The sequence below is a fragment of the Pteropus vampyrus genome, unplaced genomic scaffold, assembly GCF_000151845.1.
Source record: "Pteropus vampyrus isolate Shadow unplaced genomic scaffold, Pvam_2.0 Scaffold1, whole genome shotgun sequence".
Taxonomy (NCBI): domain Eukaryota; kingdom Metazoa; phylum Chordata; class Mammalia; order Chiroptera; family Pteropodidae; genus Pteropus; species Pteropus vampyrus.
Window position 1 is genome coordinate 4,833,509 of NW_011888782.1, and position 27,125 is coordinate 4,860,633.

Below are 27,125 nucleotides of genomic sequence, written 5' to 3' on the forward strand. Positions count from 1 at the left end.
CATACCAATTTTTAAAAGTTAACATTATAGCTATAAACTGAAAGGTTTAATGACTTGTGCAGTCTCCATCATGGACCCGTGGCCTAGCCTCGTTCTTTGTTCACATGGGCTGTGTCTTCCATCCCCTGTAGACCAGAACTGAACTAAACGTGTATAGAATTCACCTGTGGGATTTCCATGTGTCCTTTCTCTGCTGTTTGATGACCTGCTATCTATTTCCTTTGTTCTCAAATGCATTACCACAAAGGAAGTTGAGCAGATTTTCTCCTTGGCTAACATTCCAGAAGAAAAATAACATACAGCTTTTCCCTAGGAACAGCAACTTGGGGTCATGGAGTCAGAGGAACATAATTGGAGGTTTCGGGCACAGAGCAGCCAAGGCTCAAAGACAATCCTTCTGGCAAAAGAGCAGCCACAGCAGCCCTAGCCAGTTCTCTGTCTGAGAACTGACCATTCTCTGCCTTCTGGACACTGTTCGCCCAAGCTTTAATCCATGTTCCCATGCCCATCATTGGATTCGTGAAATATGTTCACAGCCTTCGAACTTTAATGCCTTTAAACACACTGTATATTTTGACTATTAAATAATACAGCCCCTTGCAATTGTATAACATGTCACACATTTCAAAGGACTGTTTACCTAGTTAGTATTGGTTTTCAAATGAAGTTCACTAAAACTTAACAAAGATTTCAGTTTCTTTGGCCAGAATTAACTGTTACCTCACGTCTGGGTGGCAATGCCATAATAGATTCAAGGAATCCTGCTTCCTTCCCCTACCTCCTTAATAGCTGCCCTAAAATGTTACATTTTACCTTTAAAGAAAATGTGGGCAAAGCCATGCTTTTTTTGAGGCTCTTACAGTGCCATTTAATTTAAATCAGACTAGTAGATAGAACATTGACTAATAGAAAAAAATACAGTTATTTTGTTAAACAACTAACTTCAAGATAATGTGGACAGCTACACATGACTCAGATATACAGATGTCTGATGAAAACGTGTTGACGTAGTATTTGGAAGATACTGGAAACATACAGGGAAATAGAATTTGTTCCTGAAAGAAGAAAACAATTCCACTTCTTATTTCCTCATTTTTATTGGCCTGGTTTCCATTTTTGAACCTGAAGAGTGTTTCCACAGTGGGAAGTCTTGTCACTAAGCAGCAGCAGCAGCAGCAGCACAGACCTGCGCCCTCTGGTCTGCCGCCAGCGCCTGCCTGCGGCTCTCCGCAAGTCTCCCGGGCAGACCTCGGGCCACGGCAGCTAAGAGCCACGTTCTGTGAGAATATATGAGAGCTCTTTTGGCTTAAATCTGTCATTTTAAAACGTCTCAATATTGATTTTGCAGGTGGTCATCCCAAAAGAAATCTTCAATAAAATTCTCATTATTTTCAAAAGTATGTAGGTTTTTCTTACCTGTACTTCACCAGGGAAAAATGCTTGTGTTTTGGCACTGGAAAGCCCTGTTTCAGTCCCTGATACCGCAGATGAGGAAACAGGTGCACAGAAAGCCGCCTTGGTCTGCATCTTCCCGCAGTGCCTGCCGACAGGGTGGTACATGGGTACAGCCCTCAGGGGTGGCCACCGAGGGAATGACAGCAGCAGTGTTTGGTTCTTTTTACTTGCTCAGAGAAGCTGCTTTGGGTGGTTCTCTCAGATCTTATTCTTTTGAAAATTGTAAAGGCTCTTGTTAACAAGCATTGTGAAAAGCCTGATGTGAGGGCTGCTCCTAGGTGCTACACCTGTGTAAGTGAACAGTCTCCCTTCCCAGAGTGAAGGGACTGTCACTCTAAAATATTGGCATTGTAGAGAGACAGATAATAGACACATTGATAATTGGAAAACAAAGACCATGCCAGAAAAAGATATTTACTTTGTGTAATTGCAAGTCGGTGGGGTTAATAGTATAGTTAATAAGAAGGTAGACAGTAGAGCTGGCCTCTATGAGCTGACCAGAGGAGTAGCCACCAGAAGTAGCCATGTTTTGTTTTTGAACACAGTAATAGGAGGCACAGGTGTCCTAAGGCCCAACCTGCACCCTTAGGTCACAAGGAACTGTGCTGCCTGTTCACGTGCCCTGCATCCCAGGCTCAGTGTGATAGATAGGTTTCTACTGAGGATAGGAGCTAAGATAGGAGCTCTCTTCATTTAAAGCTCAACATTCTTATTACTTCACTTAGGACAATAAGGCTAGAAAAGATCAGGCACAGGAATTGATAACTCACTGTCTTCCTTGTTATGTAACTTTCCAATATATATTTGCTTACCATTTATAACAGGTGCAATGACAACTCTGCCTTAGGAATGTTTATTATCTTCTCATTTTCTATCTAGTCACAAGTGAAAATGTAGGGTGGACTTCCTCAGGTTTTCAGAAATTTAAACTTTCCTGATTTATTATTATTTTAAAGATTAAATAATTTAATTCTAAATTACCAGTTTTTAAAATTCATTCTGTAACCTTTTACATTAAAATATGCAGTCCATATACGCCTACTGAATCTCCCATACATAGCATCTTTTTCCTAGTACAAAAATGTTGACTTGATATTGTACCTACAGAGTTTATTTTGCCATTGATTTTTTAAAAAGCAGTAGTTGTTATGTATTCTCTCATTATCATTTTAATGCTATTGCCCTATTTGCTATACTAATGCCATTAATATTCCTAAACAAAATTATGAAGATTTCTTTATGAAAGAATTGTCTGTAAGCTGATAAGTACTAGTTCTCTTACCCCAGTTTGTTCCCCTGCTTCTAGAAATCTGTAACTTTTTACTGTGTTTAGCATATTTAGGTAATAATGGGTTTTAATAGGACACAACACAGCACCTATTCAAATGACCTGCAAATGACGTATGATCAATAAATGTTGTTGGCTGACCAATTAGTGTTGTTACTTCATGAATCAAGAATTACTTTCGTTATACAAAATGACGTAACCTTTAGTATTTCAATATTATGGATATTTACTATTTACAGAAATAGGGAGATATTCTCAAAAATCTACTTATCAAAGAAATCTTAGAATAATAGTTCGGTTTTACCTGAGAATGGTATGACTTACAGAAGGAAAAGAGATACTGCTGTTAAGTTTCTTAATAAGATACAGACTCTTTTATTGGGCTAATGTTTCTTTGACAAAAATATTTGGGAAATAGGGAGAAAGTTACTTAATACCTCCCCCAGACAAGTTCTTTACACTCACTGTTAGTTCAAAGAACTGTAAAGACCTCCTGTGACACGTTAGAATAGATTTCCTGGTAATTTAATATCAAGGAAATAATGTAATTTGCATATTAGATCTATAATTAGATTTCCTTGTTTATAGGGACTGACCCTCTTCAAATGCATAATCTCATTCTTTCTCTCTCTGTATTCCCTTTGAACTGGGTCAGTGCCTATCCAATAGCCCTTACAATGTTCTGCCTCACAGCATAATTATGATACACATAACCATAGCAGGGACTCATCTTAAGGGCTGGGACTCTTGTTCGGAAAAAAAAATGCATAGTAGTTCAAAAACCTTGGGATATTGGGCTCAGGCAAACCAGTATGCAAATCTTTCTTTACCATTTCCTTGGGAAAGCTCTATAGCCCCTCTCCAGATTTTCTGTGTAATATATGTAAAGTGCCTGACGAGCTGCCTCTTGCTTCTCTTAATTGTGTGCCCTAAGTCCTTTTGCACTGGGCTTTGCGTATCACAGGGGAGCCGTGAACGGTGCAGTCGCATGGTATAGACCAAGGTGACAATCCTTTTATTTCCTTAAAAAATAAATTCAGCAAATGCTTCATATCAGTAGATTAGTGAAATGTTTGCGATGGTCAGTCTATAAGCTAATAATATAAAAATCTTCATTAAAGAAACAGATGTGTCATGTAGCAGACTAAATCATGAAATAAATAACAATAGAACTGATAGTCTTAGTGACTTTAAAATTTTTGATTTTATATTTTTAACATGACTTTTCTGGTTTTCAACTTACCATCTTTTTTGTGCCTATTTTTAAAGAACTTTATTAATAATACATTTTATACATCCCTATGGACTTTTACTGAACTACAGCTATTTTAAGAGGGAGGAAGGTAAGGGGGGTTGTCTAGTCTCACTTTTTAATAGACATGTAAAATGTGAATTTTTTAGGCAGCTGTACTTGATTCTCTAAATGTTTCTCCATTTCTTACTCATCAGTATCATTTTTGATCATCTTAACTATATTTCTTCCTTGAGTCCTCAGTCTTTCTCAGAGCATCCCATCTTTTTACTGCCCCTGGCTCCGTGTTCTTCTGAACTTTCTGAAAGCTGCTTTCCTAAAATCTGAGATAGTCGTTTGTCTAGGCTCATGTTCCCTTCTTTGGCTCCTCTATGTTTGTATGATCTGTAGGTTTTTACTTGGTCATTGGATTGAAGCCCAGCATAGCCGTTCCTGTTACTGCCTCAGTACCTTACTCATGATCAAGTGTTCAGCAAGGCCAGATAAACAGTCTGCCTTTAGTGGCGTGAGGCTTCCAAGCTGACACCTGCATGTTTGAAAAGTCCCACAGTATTATTTGTTTCACCTTTGTGCCAGTTTTGAAATTTGTAATAAAAAAAGGCATCATAATGAGCCTGCATCTGGTCAGGCAGTTGGCATCGGTTCCCTTTTCAATTTCTTGCCCTGTGCACCTCGAGGATCATAGAGTTGTAGTTGTGCACCTTCCTGTTTACAGAGACTTACTCCCTCATCCCACTTCTCCCGTCTCTTCTCGTTCCCATATTCCAGTCACGAAGGCCACCTGCCAAACCCTCAGAGATGCTTTAAGACTACAGTGCCTCCTGACTGCCAGAAATATAAACATTCTGACTATTAATGATTCAGATCCTGAAACCCAGATCTTGCTGAAGTCCAGGATTAAATCCTAACAGAAAAGCTAGCATATCAGGATCTTACCGTTAGAGCCTCACCTGGCCATGTTCTAGAAAGTGTGTCTGAGTGAGTCATCATGGCACACGCTGGGGAGACTCCCAGGTCTGACTAGGGAAGAGTGCATGTACATGAGTGTGTGTGTGTGTGTGTGTGTGTGTGTGCGTGTGAGTGTGTGTGTATGTGTGTGTGTGTGTGTTTGTGTGTGGTTTAATGCTCTAGCAAAAATCCTAGGTTTTAGAACAAGATTGCTTCCTATTCATGGTTATTTGGTTGTTTGTTTGTTTGTTTTTGCAGTGTGTTAAGCCAGATGCATCCAGTGAAAGTCAGAACTAGCTGTAGGGTATGTAAAGTCAGAACTAGCTGTCTGAGCCAGGTCGACAGCAGTGGGATAGAGGGTTTAGCTAATCAAGTTGGGATGTTCTTCAGTACCATCACTGACAGAGAAGTTGGAGGGGAAGAGAGTAATCAGTGTGGTAGTTTCCTAGACAATGTAATGAATATTACTAATTGCTGTTCTTTCTTGAAACCAGTGAGGTTCTTAAACCTTATTAGCATGACAGGAAATAGGACCATATTTCTTATTAGATGGGCAAAATAATAAAGAGAAAAGAAAAAAGATTAAATTGGCAATTTAATAACCGTATGTGTTATCAGCTTTTGCTTATTGTTGAAAGCTACTAAGGAATAAAGTTGCTGTCAATTTGCTGTTAAAGAATTGCTTTGAGGTGGGTTGCAAAGAAATGGAGTTAGAAACTGGAATGCCCAGCTAAACAGAAAAAGTGTATTATAAAATGCAGGAAACGTAAAATTATGACCACTCCACATTATTTGTAATAGCAAAAGTTTTGAAACAACCCAAAGTCCATCAGTAGGGAACTGTGTAAATGCTGGTCCATCCACACAATGGAGTCAGTGGAGCTGTTAAAAAAAAAAAAAAAAAAAAAGTGAGCAAGAGCTCTATACACTAACATGGAATGATCCTACTAGGTACTTTCATGAAGGAAAAAACAAAAACCAAGGTACAGAATGGTGTACATGATATGTTACCTTTAGTGTAAGGGGGATTTTGAATATCTACACATTTGTTTATATTTTCAAGGAGAAACAATACAATAGAAAGATAAATTAATAAAAATGTGTAGAGGACAGGAGGGATCAGGTTAGTGGGGACCAGGAAGGAAGCAAGATTTACCTGAATACATTTTGATATATAGTTTCACTTTGGAATCACGTATAGTTTTGAAATAATAAGAAATTATATCCAAAAACACTACCCCTCATACACACAGAATATAAAAATAAAGGAACCTAACTGTACTTTGTTAGTGACATAACCACATAAACAAAGAATTCTTCTGACTGACCTTAGAACATATTTTTACTGTACATTCTCACTGAGATATACTTTTTTCTAAGGACAGAAAAAAGGCAAAGAAAGTTTTCATTGGTTTTAGTAGTCTTACTATTAACAGTTATGTTGATGTGATTAGGATTTAAGATTTTCCCACCTAACAGATAAATAAACATAAAATTAAAGATATACATATGTAAAAACCCTGTATACTTCAATTCGAAGTATTAGCAAGATCTTATTCTTCCCTTTTAAAAAAGAAAAAAACATGTCCAGTGAAAAAACCTAGAAAACAATGGAAAACTCAGTAACAATGAGCACTCTTAGCACACAGATCATGGCCCGCCTACAGAATCCAGAGGTCCTGGGAGAAACACCTGGTTCCAGGTCTGAGATGGGAAATGTACTTAATAGTCTAGAACATCTTGGGCAAGATAGCCAGAAATGTATCAAAGCCTAATTGGTCATTTAGGTCCTCTCTGAAGGATTCTCATTGGCCAGAGATGGGGTAATTGACAACTGAATATGCAAAAAAAATCCATAAATTATAATGATATTAAACCAGTAATAGGATATTCATATCACGCCTGCATTCTTGTATTGTTGTTGCATGAGGAGCCTCTAGAGACTATTTTGAATGACAATTGAGAATATTAATTTGATTATGTAAATTATAGTAAAGTGTCATAATATAAATGCCAAGTTAGAGTTCATGGTCTTTCTCTCCATCTTCTCCCTTTTTAGTATCTGACCTGACATTGACTCTTATTGTGACACGAAATGCAAGACCTGGGTTCTAGTCCCAGCTCTTCCTCCTGCTCCCTCCACAGCCATCAATCTCTGAGTTTTGCTGAGCCTCAGATTCCTAACCCCTAAAATAAGAATGAGAACGATCCTATGTGCCCTCTTTACCCTTAAAAACCGTGAAGAACAACCACTGACCACTAAGATACCTTCTACCTTATTGATACTGTGAATTTCACTGTTTCTCCCCATTATTACATTATTAAATTGGCACATTCATGAAATGCCATTAGAGGTTGGAATTATTTAGCAATCCCTAGAAAAATAAATATTGCTGGTTTATTACCACAAATTAGATGGGGAAGTAATCTATTTTGTCTTTTTATTTCTTTCAGCCATGGAATTCCACGAACACTTGCACAGCATAGGCACCAAGGAAGGTTTGAAGGAACGAAAACTACAAAAAGCAGTGGAGAGCTTTACCTGGAATATTACCATCTTAAAGGTATCCAGTGAGTTGTTTCTGGTGCTGTCGATTCTGCAGTCTTTTTCGGCATGTTTCTTTCTGTCAGTGTAACATTTCCCGCATCGTATGATATCAGCCACTGGAGGATATACATGGTCACAGAATCCACTGCCCTCTGCCCCCCGGGGAGTCTGCAGGTCAACATCTGGGCAGAGTGGCTCAAAGGGACAACATAGGGACTTCGATGGTTGGCACATTGTGGATCCTGGTAGGAAGGGAAAGGACCTTGCATTTCATCCTTAAAGTATTGTAAAGTTCAGAAATGCCACTTGCTCTAAGTGAAATAGAAAGTATTGATTACAGAGGAAATGATTAGGAATTTAAAGATTCTAGTTACTCGAATTTTGTTTAACACTTTAAATTATAATCAGCCTTAATATTAATAGGATCCCAAAAACAGAGAAAAGAATCGTGTGGGGCATAGTCAAAAGAAATATGTAAAAGCATTGCCATTTGAAAGAAATTTCCTTCCTTCCTTCTGTTGACGTAAGAACAGCCAAACCTGTACAGGATTTTTGTAAGAGTTTGCTTGAGCGAAACTGATGACATATACCAGGGAGCAATATCTCAAATGCTCCCAAGAATTGCAGCTCCTTTTATGCATTTGAAATTAAGGAGAGAAGGTAAGGAAGATTGCATGGAAGTGGGAAAAAGCAAGGCTGGGATTGGGTTATAGGATAGTTAACAAGATTATGTGCTCTCTTGAGGGTGGTTACTTATTTCAAAGGTGAGTTAACCTAGAAGCACAGAAACAATGAACAGAGTTTGCGTAAGGTAAAGATAAATCTTTTACTAAAAAGTTATATTCCTGGATCATGACTACCCACCTTGACCTGCCAGTTAGGAGTTTATGATCAGATCACCCTGTGAGGTTACTTTCCACAGAACCCCTTTTTTATCCATCATTCCTTCCATCCTTCCTTCCTTCTTTCCTTTTTCCTTCCTTTTTTTTTTCTTCTTTCCTTCTTTTTTTCTTTCTCTCTTTTTCTCCTCTCCTTTTCTTCCTTTCCCTATTTTCTCTTTTCTCTCTCTCCCTCCGTCCCTCCCTCCTTTCCTTCCATCTATCTTTATACCTCAGCGTGACCATTTAAAGTAACTTTTATTATAAAAGTAATACATTTTCATTATAGAAAATGTCAAAATAGCATAACCAAAGGTCAGTAGAGTTCCATCAGAAACAATGACCGTTGGCCCTTTGCTGTACTTTCTTCGTGTTTTTCCTCTGCGCTACATATGATATGACATGATTTCTAAAATAATGCTGTGTATGCACCTTGATACTTTTTTGAGTTTTGTCTTAATGATCTTTACTTTTCTTCATCTCGGTGTTTCAGAACTTGGCTAATTTTAACACAGAAACAATATTTCACTCTGATCTTGGACAGCAAAATGTAAAATTACTGTCTGGTATTCACCCTCCAAACTTTCTGCTCAGTTGAATTCAAAACTGTAAAGACATTATCACAGCTGCCTCTTTTCATTTCCCCACTCCCCTTCAAGTTAAAAGATCCATCTCTACAGCAGACACAGTTTTCTGATTTGATTTAATAAAAGTTACCCTTCCTAAGCTAGCCAACTTGCGTTTTCTCAAGTTAAACCCCTACTCATTTTTATAAGTTAAAATCATTTTCTTCTTCAAACACTTCCCTTCCTACACATGTGCTTTTTTTTTTTTTTTAATCTCTAGACCTTCAGCTTAGTATTTAACTGTGATTGTAGTTTAGTAAACAGTAGAGATAAGAATTTACAATGAAAAGGAATTTGGCTTTGCAACTTGCTGACTCACTCCCACCAGAGCTGGGAGGGGTGGGGAGGCGGGTACCTTACAAACTTCTTGCAAACCTCAGGAAAAAAATAGTACAGTTGTTTATAGCTCTGTGATAGGAATAAATCCTCATTGGGCTTTTATTTTATTACAGGCAAAAATAGAATTAGGGACCAATCTTCCATCTGTCAGCTATCCTTGCGACTCCTTTGTGGTCCGGAAACCAGCAATCTGGTATCGCCTGGGAGCTTGTTCAAAATGCAGACTCCCAGGCTCCACCCTAGGCCCCCTGAATCAGAGTCTGTGATTTTACAAGATCCCAGGGCATTCTTATGTTCATTAAAGTTCGAGAAGCACTGGGAAAAGAGCCACTGAAAATGGGAGTCTGGCTCACATAATAATGAAAAACAGTTGACAAAGTAATGTACCAGATTTTAGAAATAAGTAATTGGACCAGATAACTATGCCAAAGAAACGTATTTCTTTTCGACTTGTCGATGTAAGAAATGTCCAAATCTGTAGAGAATTTTTATAAGAGTTTATTTGTGCCAAACTGACAACAGTGCCAGGAAGCAAGATCTCAGATGCTCTGGAGGAAGACAGTTGTTCTTTTATACCTCTGGAATTAAGGAGCAATGGAAAGGAAAATTACACGAAGATGGGAGAAAGCAAGATATGGATACGCAGCCAGATTACGTGCTCCCTTGAGGGTGGTTACTCCTTCATGGGGTCTGGAAAAGAGGATTAATTCTGGCATTGCAAAGGTGCCTTAACCCAGATGCACAAGAACAATGACAGGGCTGGCTTTTACTAAAAACGTTATGGACCTGGGGCGTGACTGTCCACCAGAATTTATGATCAGATCACTCTGTGAGGTTACTTTCGGTCACTGTGGTTGTACATACTCCCTTTTTCATCCACAGACTTATGTCTAGGAGAGAGAATTAATACCTCAGAGTTACATTTATATGGAAACAAATGTATAATAGGATATTATACATATGTAAAATATATACATTTGTATAATAAATGTATCTATAGGATAATAGATAGTTTTGAAATTTCCAGGATAATATTGCTGTGGATGTTGTCTGAGTATGGTAGAACCTAAGCAAAGAATGGGAAAAAATTGGAGAGATGTATGTCATTTCTGTACAATGGAAGCGCTTTTTTCCTTCCTATTTCACAAGCTTAAACCTTCTTTAGAAGAATTGGTGTTCCTAGAGTCTTAGATGTGACTTTTGGTCTGAGTTGAGCTACTAGCCTTTCCTGGCAGGAGTTCCTCTCATGGCTTGTTCTCTGTGGTGAACGTGGGGAGGTGGCAGCCCTCCAGGGCTACCTGTGGTGTGCAGTAGGCAGCAGGTGCGCACAGAGACTCGGAGAAGTCTTCAGATGATGCTGGATATGGAGAGTGGAGGAGAAGGGGGACAGGAAGGCCTGCTAAGGGGGCTGCGAGGCCAGGCATAGGAACTACCTGGGGTGCTTAAAAATGCAGTCACCTGAGCCCCACGTGAGACCTAGATCAGAATCTCCAGGCGTGGGATGCAGGTATCTGCTCATTCAACAGATTCCTCAGGAGATTCTGAGGCACCTTAAAAAAATCAAATACCACCACTGTGGAATCAAATCAAAAGCATCTTTTCTTACGCATCACCCCACTCATTGGAACAATAAAGGAGGCAGGGTAACCAATCATCCCGGGACATAGGACTTCAGGGTGAAAACCGACAGTCCTGGGCAAACAAGGACAATTGGTCACCCTGAGAGGAGGCACCTGCCATAAACTCTTTTCACCTAAGGATGGTCATCTGAATTTTTATGAATCTTTACTTTGTTTAGTTTTTTAATTTTCAGGATTGCTTTAAAATACAGAAATGAACAAAGAACTATCATCCATGATCCCCACACCCAGAGTGACCCACTGTTAACATCTTGGCATATTTACTTCTAGTCATTTTTTTTTCTTTGAATAAAAATCATTCATTTGTTCTTGTAAATATGTCTCTATTATAAAGACTTTTTTTTAATGGAGAAAAGATAAAAGTTTTAAAATGATCTCCGATTCTCTCTCTGAGAAATAACTATTATTAAATGTAGGCGACCTTACTCCAGAAAACTTTTTATTATGCATGTGGATGGATGGATGGATGGATGGATGGATGGATGGATGGATGGATGGATGGATGGATAGATGGGTGGAGATGCATTTTATTGATTCTGAGTCATACTTTTTTCATATTTTTGACATCTTTGAAGTTGGTAGGTATATTATAGTCCATGGTGTCTTTGCATTGTATTCTAGTTAAATTGAAAGTTTCCTAGTGGCATATAAAATAGTGGTACATTTCACAAGCACTTGTGTCTCAGATATTATAAAGCAAGGTATATCAATAGATAGAATCCTACTATAATTGCTTTTTGATTTTTTAAAAATATTACTTTTCTTTATTTAACAGAAGAAAAATAACCCGTAAAGAAGGTAAATGAATTTCTGAACAGTTTTTACATGTAAATGGAATACAATAGTATGTAGTCTTTGGGCCTGGCTTCTTTCATTTAGCATAATGCTTTTGAGATTCATCCCATCCTCTGTATAGGTATTTATTTCCTATAAATCCATCTGAGTTTAAGAAAAGAGATTATAAAAAATGTTAATAGGACTCATCTTTTTGAGTTTTTTTTTTAAAGCTACATGTTTTAATTATAAGCTTTGTTGGTTGACCTCTGTTATGAAAGATGAGAACATTAGCAGTCTCTAATATATCTAGGTAGGGAGTTAGGCATATTGTTATTTTCCCATCGTCCAAGTTTAAATATTTCCATTTGGTTCCAAAACTAATTAGTTCCAAAAACACATTTTTTGGTATAAATTCAATATTTAAATTGGTTTACTGTCACCACCAGTCCAAGAAGTCACCCACGCTTTTCTGTAGCCTGAGGGAGTGGCAGAGAGAAGAGATAAGTCTCAGCTGGGGGGGTGATAGACAGCCTTTGTTTAAATACTTAGACCAATCTTTCTCAGAGTTTGCAAATGTCCTGTTCCAGAGTTTCTGCTGCATAGTTAGGAAGAGGGTGTAATCCGTTCCCATTGGCTTCTGATTGCTTTTTTAATTCAGAAGCCAGCCCTAAAGACCTCATTCCCATTAGATCATTCTCTCTCTCTCTCTGTGTCAACTTTATTGAGGTATAATTTATATGAAGTAAAATTTACCGATTTTATCTGTACAATTCATTGAAATTTGACAAATGTATATAGCCATACAACCCTACCACAATAATGATAGAGCATTTCCATCACCCCCAAAAGTTCCCTTGTGCCTCTTTGTAGTAAACTCCCCCACTTTGCCGACCACTGACCCGATATCTGTCTCTGTGGTGTCACCTGTTCTGGAATACCATGTAAATGGAATACAATAGTATGTAGTCTTTGGGCCTGGCTTCTTTCATTTAGCATAATGCTTTTGAGATTCATCCCATCCTCTGTCCCATCATCTCCTCCACCCCATCAAATAGCAGTAAAAAGAAGACGCTCACTCAGTTTGCTTTTCTTGTTTTGTCGGCTGTTAGGATTTTCAGGATTTCTGTGAATTGTCAGTATGAATTCTGTGTTGCTGAGGTTTACTAAATTATGTTATCATCTTTTCTTTGGTTGCCACTTGTAGTTTTTTTGTTTGTTTTCATTTTTGTTAATTTTACTCTTTTTGTTTATTTCATCAGGAATGTGGGAAGGAAATTCTGTAATGCATTTTCAACCTATCAGCTTAATCAAGACATTCTTCTCCCTTTATTTCCATTTTCTAAAATATTCACTGTACTGGTGATACTTTTCATTGTTTCTATTTATTACCATTCCTATTATGGTACAATCTCGTAGTAGATATATAGAATTTTACTCTCCGTAACTTCATCTCTGCCCACTACAGTAATGCCTTCAAACAACACGGAATTATTCTGTTTCCTCTCCTCCAACCCCCATGACATATCTGGGAACTATCACATCTTCTCTTCGACCTCCCTGACTCAGGTCAGACATGCTCAGTCTCTTCCACAGATGCTAGAATGAGATGGCTTCTGGTCCCCTGCCATTTGGTTCCTGGGCCTTCTGAAGGCAGCTCTGGTTTGTCAGTGTTCTTCATAAGATGAGGTGACCAGAATTATCCCCATACGTCAGATGTGGCCTGGTCTCATCAACTCAAGAGTGAGATTCATCGATATGGTTTTGCTCACAGTCTGAAAATTATCTTACTGTTAATATAGGCCAAAATTATATAGTACCTGGGTCACATAATGGACTTAAACAAAGCTGTTACAAGGCAAGACGTTTTCCAGATGAATTGCTACCAAGCCAGCTCTCTCTATTCTGTGCCACTCCACTCTCAGAAATAAGACCAAAAACTAAACCCTGAAAGTAATTAGAGGTTTGCTCTCTTTAGGAACACAAGAATTCTGCCAAAAATAAATAATTAAACCAGACAGATTTTGCACCTGGTAAGACATTAATCTTGATTTTATTTGTTTTGACCTGAGGTGCAGTGCTTATCTTGAAGACCTGAACACTAACGTTTGTTTCCTCTCTGAAAATTATTTTGATAGCTTATGTGTAACTCCTTTTCTTTCTTGGTGCTAATATCCTTTATTATTTTTTATTTTTTAATATCCTTTAGTTATTGTATTTATCATAGGTGATGTATTAAGTTGCCTGTTTTCCTGAAAAGCTATAATTGACTGGAAGCCATTTATTTAGTGTGTAACAACACCTCAGATGGCCCAGAAAATCAAAACTACAATAATGTTTGTCATAGGCAGGCTTTTGTGATTACTCAGCTAATATTTGATCATACAAAGGTATGCTTAAAAAATTAATAGGGTGAAGGAAGTGCTTATGCATGCACTGCTTTTACTAGCGTTTGCAAGAGCTTTCACACTCGTGGATGCTCATCTCTCAGCATCCCCTCACTCTTCATTCCTCTCTCTGTGCAGTTGGGCCACCCTCCTCGCCTCTCTGACGTGGTCCCTCTGCCTGAACCCATGCTTGGACCTGCGACCTTATATGCTTCAGTCGTGGCTCACTTGCACTGTCTGGAGACTCCAGTGGGTGCTCCTGAAACCCCCACCACACTTCTGCCACCAAAGCAACCACCTCTGTGCTAGGAGAGGCCCCTCACTGCAGGGGCTGGCTCTCACTGCCAGGGTGAAAATTAGCCCTTCCTATGACCCGCTCTGTAACATAGGGAGATGCACTCACAGTGGGAACTTAGAAAGCTTCGTAGCAAGGAAATCCCGCTATTAAACAATGGGTTGGCTCCAAAGGCATCATTCATTGGAACCATATATGGAAGGTTGTGTTTCCACAGCCCGGGGCCTGCTGAAATCCTTTCCCGCCCTTCTGCCGAGGCTCCGTTCAGACACCACACCTCTTCCACGGTGCTGCCCGAGAGCCCCCCACCCCCTATCTTTGTTGAGTGAAACATAAAATTGTTTCTGAGGAGAAAGGCATTCATTCTGAATGTAAATTAAACAAATTGAATCTCATATTTAAATTATGAACTTTTATACAAACCTTTGAGCAAAACCATTGTTCAATTGGGGAATAACTGTAAATATGATGAAATAGCCAAAATATTGGCAATAAAAGGGGGGACGGAGAATTGAGAATCATCTTCAGATTGATCCTCCCAGCCCCATCATACAATTAATGTCTCTCTGGATTACGAGAAAAATCAAGGGTTAGGAGCCATATAACTCCTCACCCACCTCATCTGCACCCCCAAACCCCCTGAGGTGGAAGGCAGGGGAGGGAAGGCAGTATTTCATAAGTGTTCAGTGAGATGAGTTAGTTTGCAACTCACATTCCACCCCCTTCAAACATGTGAGTGAATATAAGGGGAAGCTAAAAGGACAGCAAAAGTCATGAAACATTTACAGTAAACCTCATGTCCTACAGAAAAGCACACACCACCATTGCCTGCTGCTCCGGCTTTAGGAGCTGATGATCAGGGGATCTTTTTTCAAGCGTAAGGTTTGTTGAGACTTCAGTGGGAAGAAGACCTGACCAAGCTCGGAGGCCTTCCTTAACTCTGATTAATGCACAGCAGTCTTGGCCAGCCACACAAGACCACTCGACGGGGAGCTGTCACAGTGTGATAAGTGGCAATTTAGAGTCAGTAGCCGAGAGATCCCCATGCCAGTTCGTTCCGTTGTTCACTCATTCCTCATTCAACAAATGCAAATTGGAAATCTATATTTCTGCTCCTGTGTTTAATTGCAGGAAAACTAAATTGTCTGCATGATTGATGGCATACTGACTACATTAAAAATGTGGACGTTCCACTTTGCTTGCTTTCAATTGTTACATGTAAGAAAACAAAACACATAGAAAGCTGTGTATGTTTAAGTGTAATTTGCTATGTAGACTCTGCCTTGGCCTGACTTTTAATCTCTCTAAATTCAGTTTCATCATCTATAAAATGCAGATAGTAATTGCAACATACCCACAGAATTGAGAAACTCCCATGAGATAGTCTGTGTAAAGGGCTTAATACAGTGCCTGGCACACAGTAGTCACTCAGTAAATGGTAACTATTATTTCAGAGGGCTTTGCTGTTATATATTTCCACCTATCCAATTTTTGACATATTGCAGGCTCCGTGGTTTCAAATTTAGGACTGTAATTATGTTCGCAGCCTTCTCTACCAATTTAAATTGTGGTTGTAAGAAATATAATATCTTAAATAGTTTCCATAGCACTCTTAAAAGAGGTTTATACATTTGGCCTGTGATTCTGAATACTTACAAAATACTGGCTTGAAATATATTTGGTTTCTACATGAGTCTCACGTCACCCAAAAGAGTGACCAACCACAAAATAGTTACTAAAATGTGAGATATCTGTGACTACCTACTATTAATATTCTAGATTAAGGCTTTTGTCTCCTGGTCACAGGTTGCATTAGGGTTTTGCAGGTTTGAGTCTCTGGTTTTGGTTATAGAAGATGCTTGGGTGAGAGACAAGAGGAACCCTAGACCCATGTTCCATCATCTCAGAGTGACACTGAGGATACCTGAGGCCTCTTGAAGACTTGCAGGGTGACAGGAAAGATAAGGACACATACATCTAAATTGGAGAGCAAGGGCCCAGCATGTGGGTTGGTGTTAGGCTCTCTCGGGCTGACCATCTGTCTTCCTGCTGGGCCTTGGTGCTCTCCAGGTATCTTCCCCCTTTTCTTTATCTCAGGCAGTCTTATCTCTTAGGGGAGCAGAAGGTATCAGTGAAGGTACCTAAAATCTGCTATGATTCTTTCTGTGTTCCTAAGTGGACAAAGAAACCAGGAGGAGGCAGCCTAGTCTACACCATCCATGTGAACCGTCTCAGACTGGGGTCTTTGGCCCTAGTACAACCCAAAAGTTGGTGTGGGCTCCAGGCATGCTGAGGTCAAAGTAGACACTGATAACTTACATTCCTATTCACATTGAAACAAAAAGTTATTTGACCACTTTTATGCCTTCTTCAGACTCCCCAAGTGGTATGAGTGTCCTCTTCTTTCCCCTTCCTCCCGCTGCGTGTAATTTGGGAGGAAGGTGTCTGCTGGCCCTCAGGGAAGGGCAGGTGGCCACCTTCACTCTTCCTACGTCTCAGCCACGTGGTCATTGCAGAGGTTGGTGGCAGAGGTCAGGGAGCATTCGTGGCCACACTACATCACTCACCTCAAAAGTAAGGCAACTCCATTTTTCTCTTGTAGTTTGACAAAAAAAAAAGCTTTGAAAAAAATTAACTGAATATATAGAATCCTTATTGTTTTAGCTCTAGGTCTAAATAAAAGCAATAAATTGTGATTATTAATTTTGGATTCAAAAGCTATGTAGCACTAACAGATGTGCCTTGCAACATTTTTAATACGTTAAAAACCAGGACGTCTTTTGTGGTCAGACAGAAAGTTTGGCGATTGGCCAAGTGTTGAGTATGGTTAGGGCACCAGCTCTGGCATTTGGCATCTGCCATCATTTCTTTCCTGGCTGCTCCAACCTCTGATCCAATTCCAGAGAAGCCACAGGCAGAGCCAGAAGGAGCACGGTCACTCCATACTCTCAGCAAGAGCTGCTGGGAACCAGCCCTGCCCTTAGCTACATTTTTTAAAGATTATTTTCTGAGTAAGAACCTTAAATATTTTGACCTAAGGTTGTTATAAATCTTTCAAGATGAAAACCAAATAGAATAAGTTATGAAATTCAAAACGGAATGTGTGAAACCAAATAGGATTTGAGTTTCTCAACTAAAAACACTGCAAAGCCAGTTTTGTAGGAGTCTTCGAAACCAGACACCCTATGTCAGTGGGTGGCAGCGTTTTAAATAGCCTTTGCTCTTTTGAAGCAATGCGATGTGAACACTGCTATAGCAAACACCATCATCTCTTTCAGAATTGTTTTTTACTCACACTAGATGCCACGATTCCAAGACATATAAGACATGTAGTTTTGGATGCACAGAACAAAATAAAACTGAGGCAGATAAAGGTCAGCAGCTCCCCTGCCCAGGTCTAGCACCTGTGGAGGCCCTCGGTGTCTCAGCCAGGGAACGGCCAAAGGCCTGGTCTGTTCAAGATACAATAACAACTTGTCTGAACTTGAGGAACATGAGATTCAACCAGATAAAGAACTTTATTTTACCACGTTAATTATCCTACACCATCTGGGGATTTTTGTTTCATCATCCTGTGGTAGGTCTGTATATGCTGACATGGAAAGATTGCTAAGATATGTTTTTTGGTAGGGGAAAAAAAAAAAGGAAACTGAAGAATAATATACTTTGCTTATCTCATTTATGTAAAAATAAAATACCTAAGTATAATATATGTAAATGCAAAGAAAAGGGTAAAATACATTGTTTAGGAGGCAGCTATGAAGATTAAAGAGACTTTCACATTTACTCTAATTATATTCATTCAGCATGTTTACTGAGCTCAGGTTTTGTGCCTGGTGCTGTTCTAGGATTGGAACCTGAAGCCATAAAAGTCTCTACATACATGGAGCTCACATGTAATGAAACAGACAACGAAAAGGCAATAGAGTATGTCAGAGGGTAATAAATGTTATGGGGAAACCAAGGCAGGGAAGGGGTAAGGAGAACTGTGAGCAGGAGGTGGAAGTTCTAATTTTAGATAAGTTGTCAGAGAAGGCTCCCATCGCTGAGACGGGAGCTTCAGCGTCTAGACCTGAAGAAGGTGAGAGAGTGAGCTGTGTGCATTCCTGGGCAGCAGCCTTCCCTGCACAGCGAGTGGTGAACACAGACTTTGAGACTGGACCAGGGAGGACCTGCTGAGTTTGAGGAACATTTAAGAGCCCAGGGTAACAGAGGCCGGGTGAACAAGGCAAGGCAGTAAAGGTTGAGGAGAGTGTGGGGGCAGGTCATATAGGGCTGTGAGAAAAGACTTGACTCTCACTCTGAGATACGTGAGGAGCCACAGAAGGAGGGGCATGTGCTGGCTATGTTTTAATTGGATCTCTCTGGCTCTTGGGTTGAGGAGGAAGGAGCCTGACAACCAGTTGGGAAAGTATTGTCATAAACCCAGAGAAAAGTGATGGTGGTTTAAGCCACAGTGATAGTAATGAAGGTGGTAAGAAGTGGTGAGAACGTGTGTGTTTACTTTTTTTTTTTTTAAGATAGAGCCAATAGGAGCTACTGACAGGCAGAATGGGGGATGCAAAAAAGGAAAGAAGTCAAAGATCATACTGGGGTCTTCGGTCTGAGTCACTGCAAGAACAGTTGTCTTAACTTAGGGGGAGTGGTAGTGTATTGAGAACTCAGTTTTGGACATGTCAAGTCCAGGAAGGCATGCCAAGTAGGCATTTTGAACAAAGACCCACTGATTTTTATTAATAAAAATATCAATGCAGAAATCAATGGAATTAAAAACAGGAAATTAATAATCAACAAAACCAAAAGCCAGTTTTTTTAAAAGATCAATAAAATCAATAAGCCACTAGCCAGGCTAACTAGGGGGCGGAAAAGAGAAAAGACACAAATTATTAATATCAGACATGAAAAAGGGGACATCACTGCAGATCCGGTGGGCTTTAGATAACTGGTGATTGCCAGACAGCAGGGGTTTGGTGGCTGGGTAAAAATGTGAAGGGATTAAGTACACGTTGGTAGTTACAAAAGAGTCGCAGGGATGTAAAGTACAGCACAGGGAATATTTTTTTAAAGTACTCTAACCACACGATACACCAATCACACTCCTTTTGGCATCTACTAAAATTAATCAAAAACATGTTCGCACAAAAACCTGCACATGGATGTTTAGAGAAGCTTTATTCATACTTGCCAAAATTTGGATGTAACTGAGATGTCCTTCAGCAGATGAATGGATAAATAAACTGTGGTATGTACATACAGTGGAATATTACTCAGCACTGAAAAGAAATGAGTTATCAAGCCGTAAAAGACACGGAGGAAAGTTAAATGCATATTACTAAGTGAAATAAGCCAATCTGAAAAGGCTATATACTGCATAAATTCAACTATATGACATTATGGAAAAGACAAAACAATGGAGTCAGTCAGATCAGCGGTTGCCAGGGATTAGGAGGAAGGGAGAGAAGAATGGTTGGAGCATAGAGTGTGGTGCCGTGAAGGTGGGTCCATTTGTCCAAACCCATAGAATGTACAACACCAAGAGCAAACCTTGGTGTAAACCATGGGCTCTGGGCAGTAATGATGGGACAATGTAGGTTCATCAGTCATGACAGATGTACCACTGTGGGGCAGGATGTCAGGAGGGAGAAGGTTGTGCCTGTGTGGGAACGGGGTAATGGGAACTCTGTACTTTCTGCTCAGTTTTGCTGCAAACCTGAAACTGCTCTAAAAAATAAAAGTTTATTAATTAAAAATAACATTTAGAGTTTTAAAGCATAAATGGACTATCTAGTTACAATCTGTTAACCATAAATGTATGTGGCAATCCTGATGTAAGGAAAATAAACTCTAACAAATTATATTCCTGGCACAATATGCTATGTTTATATACAAAGACCTTACTACTTGTGAAATTTCAGTATACGAGCTCAGTGACTAGGAACAATGAATAAAAATGAAGTTCTTTCAGTTAAACTAAGCACTGAAATATCTATTTATAGTTACTAATTAGAGGTCTATGTAAAGCAGGAAAACCATGAATAGTAAGTGGTAAACAGCAAACCATTCTGTGGATTCCGGCCTCGTGGTGGCTTAAATTGCATTGCAATTTCGTCTCACTAGTGGCTGAGATTTGATTGTAGCCCAGTTGCCTGCCGAGGTTAAGTCCTTACCTGTCACCCTTCTCAGGTGGCCCCGAGCTTTATTTATGCAGGAGTACTTAAGTGGGGATGTACATTGGGAGGTAGTTCAAAAAAAAAAAAAAATCAGACTGCAGAAGAATCATAAAGAGAATAATGGAATAAATTTGGAGACCAAGAGAAGGGGGAAAAATAGTAAGCGAAGAGACTAAGAAAGGTAATAGCATAAGTAGAAAGATCCATTAGCAGAAGTCACATTAAATATAGGAAGAAAAAATAGTACAAAAAAAAACAAAGTAGGAATGTTGGAATGTACAACAATGGAGCAACACGTTACCTTTTCTACCGATGATCTTGAAGTCATTGGCTGATAGATGGGCAGTTTCACTCCCTGGAGGACATTCGACAATGTCTGCAGACATTTTGGTTGTCACAACTGAGGAGATGCTACTAGTCTCTAGCAGGTAAAGGCCAAGGATGCCACTAAATACCCGAAGATGCACAAGACAGCCCTCCGCCCCTGCCACCTTATCAGTGATGGTGAAGGGGTGGTGACGGGTGTGACTGGTGAGTCATAGCTCCAGGGAGATCTTCGTGGTGGTGGGTCAGCTCTGTGTGTTGACTGCAGGGGTGGTTACACGAATCTACGGGACACAGAACTGTACACATTGTACCAGTGTCCGTTTCCTGGTTTGGATATAGATGTAAGATGTAACCAATGGGGGAAATGTGAGAAAGAGTACACAGGACCTCTGTGTACTATATTTGCATCCTTCTGTGAATTTATACTTATTTCAGAATAAAAAGTTTAAGAAAAAGCAAACCTGAAAATAAAAGAAACCAAGATTGGCCAATCAGTGGAAATTGTAATTTTCACAAGAATGATCCACACACACAATTGTATTCAGATTTATAAATGGAAAAGACGAAAGACAGGACGCTCTTGGAATATGGTGTTGAAAACTAGGAAAACTCATTTTTTTATTAAAATTGACCTATTCCAGTGCCAATAAGAAATACATATTCCCTCTTGGCAAAATCAACATATTTCTATTTCAGCAGGAGACCTATATTGTCAAATGGTAACAATAAGTCATGTTATATCTAACATGTTTAATTGCATGTTTTGTTACAGGGACAAGCAGATCTTTTGAAATACGCTAAGAATGAGACTTTAGAGAACCTGAAACAAATCCATTATGCTGCTGTTTCATGTGGACTGAATAAACCAGGCACAGAAAGTGCCGACATTCAGAAGCCACGCCGGAGCCTGGAAGTCATACCTGAAAAAGCTAACGACGAAACTGGAGAATGAGGGCCCTTCCTAGAAATCGCTATGGAGTTTATAACTCTAGGACCAACTGTAGTCAATTGGAACATTTGCTTTGCACTCACTAATGAAAATAATATTTGGGATTTTAAAGCACAACTGGAATAGCTAATTATAGTCTGTTAAAACTGTGAATGTATGTAGCAATCGGGAGTGTGAAGGCAAATAAACTGGTTAACAAGAAATTATATTCCTGGCCAAAATATGCTATATTTGTATACAAAGACATCATAACTCAGTTCTAGTGTGAACAACAGACTATTCACTCTAGTTCCATTGAGGGGAAAAAAAAAAAAGTTTTCCTTACTGAAAACACTTTCTTAAGATGGAAATGGATTGTATTGTCAAATTAGTATTTATTGGAGAAAAACCTAGTCGATGCATTTTATATATGTGTGATTGCCAGAGTCTCTGGGTTATAGATGATTTTGGTGGCATTCCTGCTGAGCCATAACTACTAAGGAGAATGTAAGTGGACAGATTCCCTGAATCCCCAGGGACCTTGGAAGAGCCATCGAGTATAAGGAGAACGTGCAATTTGGACTGAAGCTCCTGGCTGAAGACACATGCTGGGTATCTATACGATGTAAAAGCAGCCAATCTGGAAGCAACGCATTGTAAATAGTTTTTCATTGTATGAAGTAGTGTTCACATTAAAAATATGTTTTATGATATTTCTCCAATAGCAGTACATGCATTTAATGAAACTTTAACTGTTAAAATTTCTAGTTCAAGGTATTCTACTCTTCAGAGTAGCCAATTACCTGTTGAACAGCTTTGTCAAAAATAAGTTGCTTTTCTGGCTTGACACTTTTGCTTTTAATGAGGTGTCCACAGCTCTACACAATGGCAACTAGCTGATTGCAAAGCACACAGAGACACTTCTTTCTACTTCTCAATCCACACTGAAGTGAAATGTGCCTTGAAATGGTGCAAATACTCAGTCAAAGGCAGTTAGAGGGGCTAGAGCAGATGTGGCTTTCCTAAGGTCAGCCGAGTTTTTAATCCACACTTTTATTTTCCAAATCAGTGAAACTTCGTGCTATTTTTGAAAAGATACTGAACACTGCAGCCTAATTATTGCTTCTCCCAAACCAAAATTGCTTTCAAATTTTGAAGAGTAAAAGATGTCTAAATCTTCAACACTCCTTTTTGATTCGTACATTTTCTTTTCAGCGATTAAAGTGTGTGAGCAGATAAATACGTGTAGCCTTCAACTCGGTTTTTCCTCACAGTTAGGAAGATGCTCAGACCGATATATTTAGTTTATTTCTGCCCAGACTCCTAAATATCCTCTTAAAAAACAATTCCTTGGCTCAGTGCTTGTCATTTACATTCTAATGTGCTTAAGTCAAGGTGTGCATCTCCAAAAGCTCTTCCCTAGATATAATTCCAGATAGAAAATTAAACCTATCTGTTATATGAATAATAGTGCAGTTCCCTACACGCACTAGCTAACAACTAGCCAGGAGCTTAGGGTCTTAGCTCTGAAATGCACTCTACATGGGGGAAGAAAAGTGAATAATAAAAATGCAAAGAATTAAGAGAAGTTTTATAAGGATGAGAAATGTATAATTTAGATTATTGACAGTAATTCTTAACTGGCAAGTAAATAGCAATATTTAATTTAAAGCAAAAATCCAGAAATCATAAAAAATAACTTGTAAAATATAACAAAATTGAAGAAACCATTTATAGTAATGGCAGGCATCTCATGTGTAACTTAAATGACTCAGAGCAAGGCACATGCAATTTGGTGTTAGGGCACACAGGCTTAAAATCAGTGACTAGAACTGAGGGAGTCTATGAGATCATTTCATCTGACACCTTTTCCCAATACAAAAGTTGCAGACGAGAACAATAAAACACCTTGCCTGATGTCACAAAGTCTGTTAGGTGCAGTGTTGGCACTGGACCCAACCCAGGGTTTGTTCCACCTATCCTCTCTAAAAAAATCAACTCTCTTTTGACCCATTTAAAGGAGTAAGACAAGTGAAGAAAGCAGACACACTTGTTGGGGAGTTATTCCCAAATTTGTACCGTTTCTCCTTTTTTTCTAAGTCCTGCCCCATCTTTTATTTAAGATGATGACTCAAATCATCAGAGCATGTCTTCATGGTTAATTAAGCTGCTCTTTTTTCCCCCATTCAAATGAAAACAGAAAACATTCATCAAACAGGCTAGCGCCAAGGTTATGACTTATGACTCTGAAAATAGTTTTCTCTTGGAAAGGACTAACTGACCCCCTCTGAATTGAACATGTGGAGGCCTTACTATAATCTCCACTAATCAAACAAAAGTAAGACACTGTCTCCTGAGTCCGTAAGTTACGACTATAGAGTAACTGCTGGCTTTCTGCCTTCGTCTGCAATCCTTGAATGCGGGGAATACCCAGTTAAGTTACTTAATGTGAACAAATAACACCTTGTTAATTTTACCAATGTGTGCATTAGTCACACTGCATACACATTGTGTATCACTCCTCAGGGCAAATGTCTGATCGGAAGTACATGAAAACAACTGGTAAAGCTTTGTGAAGACATGGAAATGAAAAGTTGGACAAAAACACACAGAGACTACGGGAAACACCTGGTCAGTCCATTGGGAAATGAAAAGTCACACTGGCAACATGTAAATTGAGCCCAGTGTCAGGTTTCCAGCAGTCCTGGCGATGTCCTGTCCAGAGAGTAGACCCTGAGGCATACTAAGGACATACGAAGGACATTCTGCCTCCTCTTTGCACCTGCTTGTTAAAAATCGATCCTTTCTGCTACTTGAGCTATTGCAGGTGTTGGTTTATTTTCTGTTTTTAGCAGCTATGGCTTCTGAATAGTAGAAAAGAAGGCCTCTAACCCCCAGCGCCCTACCCCCTCATTTCAGGGTGCTGAGGCCGGGGAGCCCAGGCCAGGGTAGCATTCCTCTCAGGCTGGGAGAATGCTCTCCGCCCACATGGAGCTGGAAGGTCATCCAGCTTGCAGTCTTCATCATGTGGCCTCATTTAATACAATGAATGAATGTATTGAATCATTAATCAAGGGTTAAGAAATTAAGAAATTAAACATGTAAATGTTAGTGCAGTCACAGCATAGCTCCTCTTTACCCACCCAATGAGTAAGACGGCCCAAGCTGCATAGTGCATCTCTACCATTTTCAGTGGGTGCTCATGTCTATCTGAGCTATTGTGTGGTAAGACACAGACCTCCCCTTTGCCATGAGTTAGAAGAATTTTCTATTTGTTGTTTACCAGTGGGACTGTGTTAGGGCTGTGTGCCAAGAACTGTGTTGAAGGCATTTTGCATATGTCCTTTTATCCTCTTGACAACCAGCAAGGTATTTATCTGATATTAAAGGTGAACGAATGACTTTAGCCAAGGTCACGGAGAGCTTAAGTCAGGATTTGAACCCAGATTTGTCTGCTCCAAAGCCTATATTCCCAAGCACTACATCTATACTCATAAATTCCAAATATATATTTCGCTTCTAAACTGCAAGGCGGGTATTATGTTATAAAGAATAGTGAAGCAATTGACATTTTATTCTTTCATGCTCACATGTGCTCTCTAGATTTACTCACTCTGTATTGAACACATTTTAGGAACCAAGGATTCACCATGAACAAAAGCAGACATGTTCCCAGCTCCCATGGAGCTCACAGTTTGGCTGGGAAGGAAGAGACATTAATCCAAATAATTACAAAGATACAAGTACAATTACAAACCATGGGAAGTGCAGTGAAGAGGCTACCTGGGTTCACATCCTAGCTGAGTATTGAGGGGAAGTGTCTTTAATCTACTTTGCCTCTGTAATTTAGGAAGGATTCAAAATGCTTATTTCCCTCACAAGATTCTTGTAAGGACTGAATAAGATGATGTTTGTGAGGCAATGTGGACAGTACCTGGCTCACAGTGGACCTATCTTATTACCGTTAGTTATTCTTGAAAGGTACTACAATGTGAGTGTAATGGGGGCCTCACCCTCCTGGGATGATGAACTGAATACAACCCCCAAAACTTAAAAACAGTAATTTATTATCTCTCATGGTTCTGTGGGTTGGCTGGGTTGCTTGGGATCTGTCATGCAGTTGCCGCCAGATGTCGACTGGGGCTGTGGCCATCTGGCTGGATACAGGATGGCTCCCTCACGTGGCTATTGGCAGGAGGCTCAGTTAAGCTGCTGACCAGAGCATCTGCACATGGTCTCTCCATGTGGCTTGAACTTTATAGAATAGCACTGGGTTCCCAGGGGGATCATCCCCAGAGTGAGCATTCCAGAAGACCCATGTGGAAGCTGCAAGTCGGGAGTGACAAGGTCACATTGCAGAAGAAGACATGGAAAAGCCAGTTGTAGGGGAGGGCAGAGTGCCATGCTCGAGGACCTAAAAAGACGGTAAGGCGAGTGCAGAGAATGAAAGGGAGAGTGTGGAATGAGGGGGTGGGGGTGCTGGAGCCCACCGCGAAGGGCTTTATAAACCTTGTCAGGGGTTTCAGTCTTGTTTTCCTAAAAGGTTAGTGGCAAACATGCAGTTTTATTATATTTAATCCACCTTTTATTGGTTTTACTTAATTACAAAAGAAATATATGCTCATTGTTACCAAAAAGTTCAAATGCTGAAGAATATAAATTTAAAAGTGCACGTGCCTCTCCCACTGCTTGTCTTCCCCTCCCCACGGGAAGTGGTTTGGCCTCCTTACATGGAAATGTTCAGATGCTACCTCCTCCTCTCTCTGAGAAGTTCCAACTTTTACTATCAAGAAAAAGGTATATCTCTCTTTAAAGATCACAGAAATCAAAGAATTGAGTGTTAAAGAAGTCAAGCTCTGGCCTGGAAGGTGATGAATAACAATTCAATTTTATGAACTAGAGTATTTTTGTGTTTCATCGAAGTCACAGACAGTAGGTAGAAAATAGGAATTAACTACCTAACAACATATGTTTAAATATAACTATTAGAAATTATAAGAACAAATATCTTCCCTCTAAAAAGATTTTTTTTTTTTTTTTTACTCTAAACCAAAAATCGTAGAAATCCTATGGGAATGGACTGTTGGGGCCAATGAGATAACGGGTCAAGATGAGCATTCTGGACATGTAACAAAATACAATATAGATAATAAATATTCAAAGCATAAAAGCGATATGATATGAAAAGTAAAGCCCTCCTCCCATTATCCCAGCCTCAGTACCAAGAACTTGCCATGTTTAATCATCTCTGGTTGTGATTCTTCTAATAA

The 27,125-nt window shown here is 39.4% G+C and overlaps 1 protein-coding gene across 1 annotated transcript in view; it reads left to right on the top strand.

The window, feature by feature from the left end:
• PLCL2 (phospholipase C like 2) overlaps window positions 1-22,579 on the top strand; it is a 167,649-nt gene extending 145,070 nt beyond the window's left edge. Inside the window, exons 5-6 of the mRNA XM_011355234.1 lie at window positions 7,398-7,507; window positions 21,700-22,579. Of these exons, the coding sequence (XP_011353536.1) occupies window positions 7,398-7,507; window positions 21,700-21,879 (290 nt within the window). The 3' untranslated portion in view covers window positions 21,880-22,579. The remainder of the gene's footprint in view (window positions 1-7,397; window positions 7,508-21,699) is intronic.
• Window positions 22,580-27,125: the final 4,546 nt, after the last annotated feature.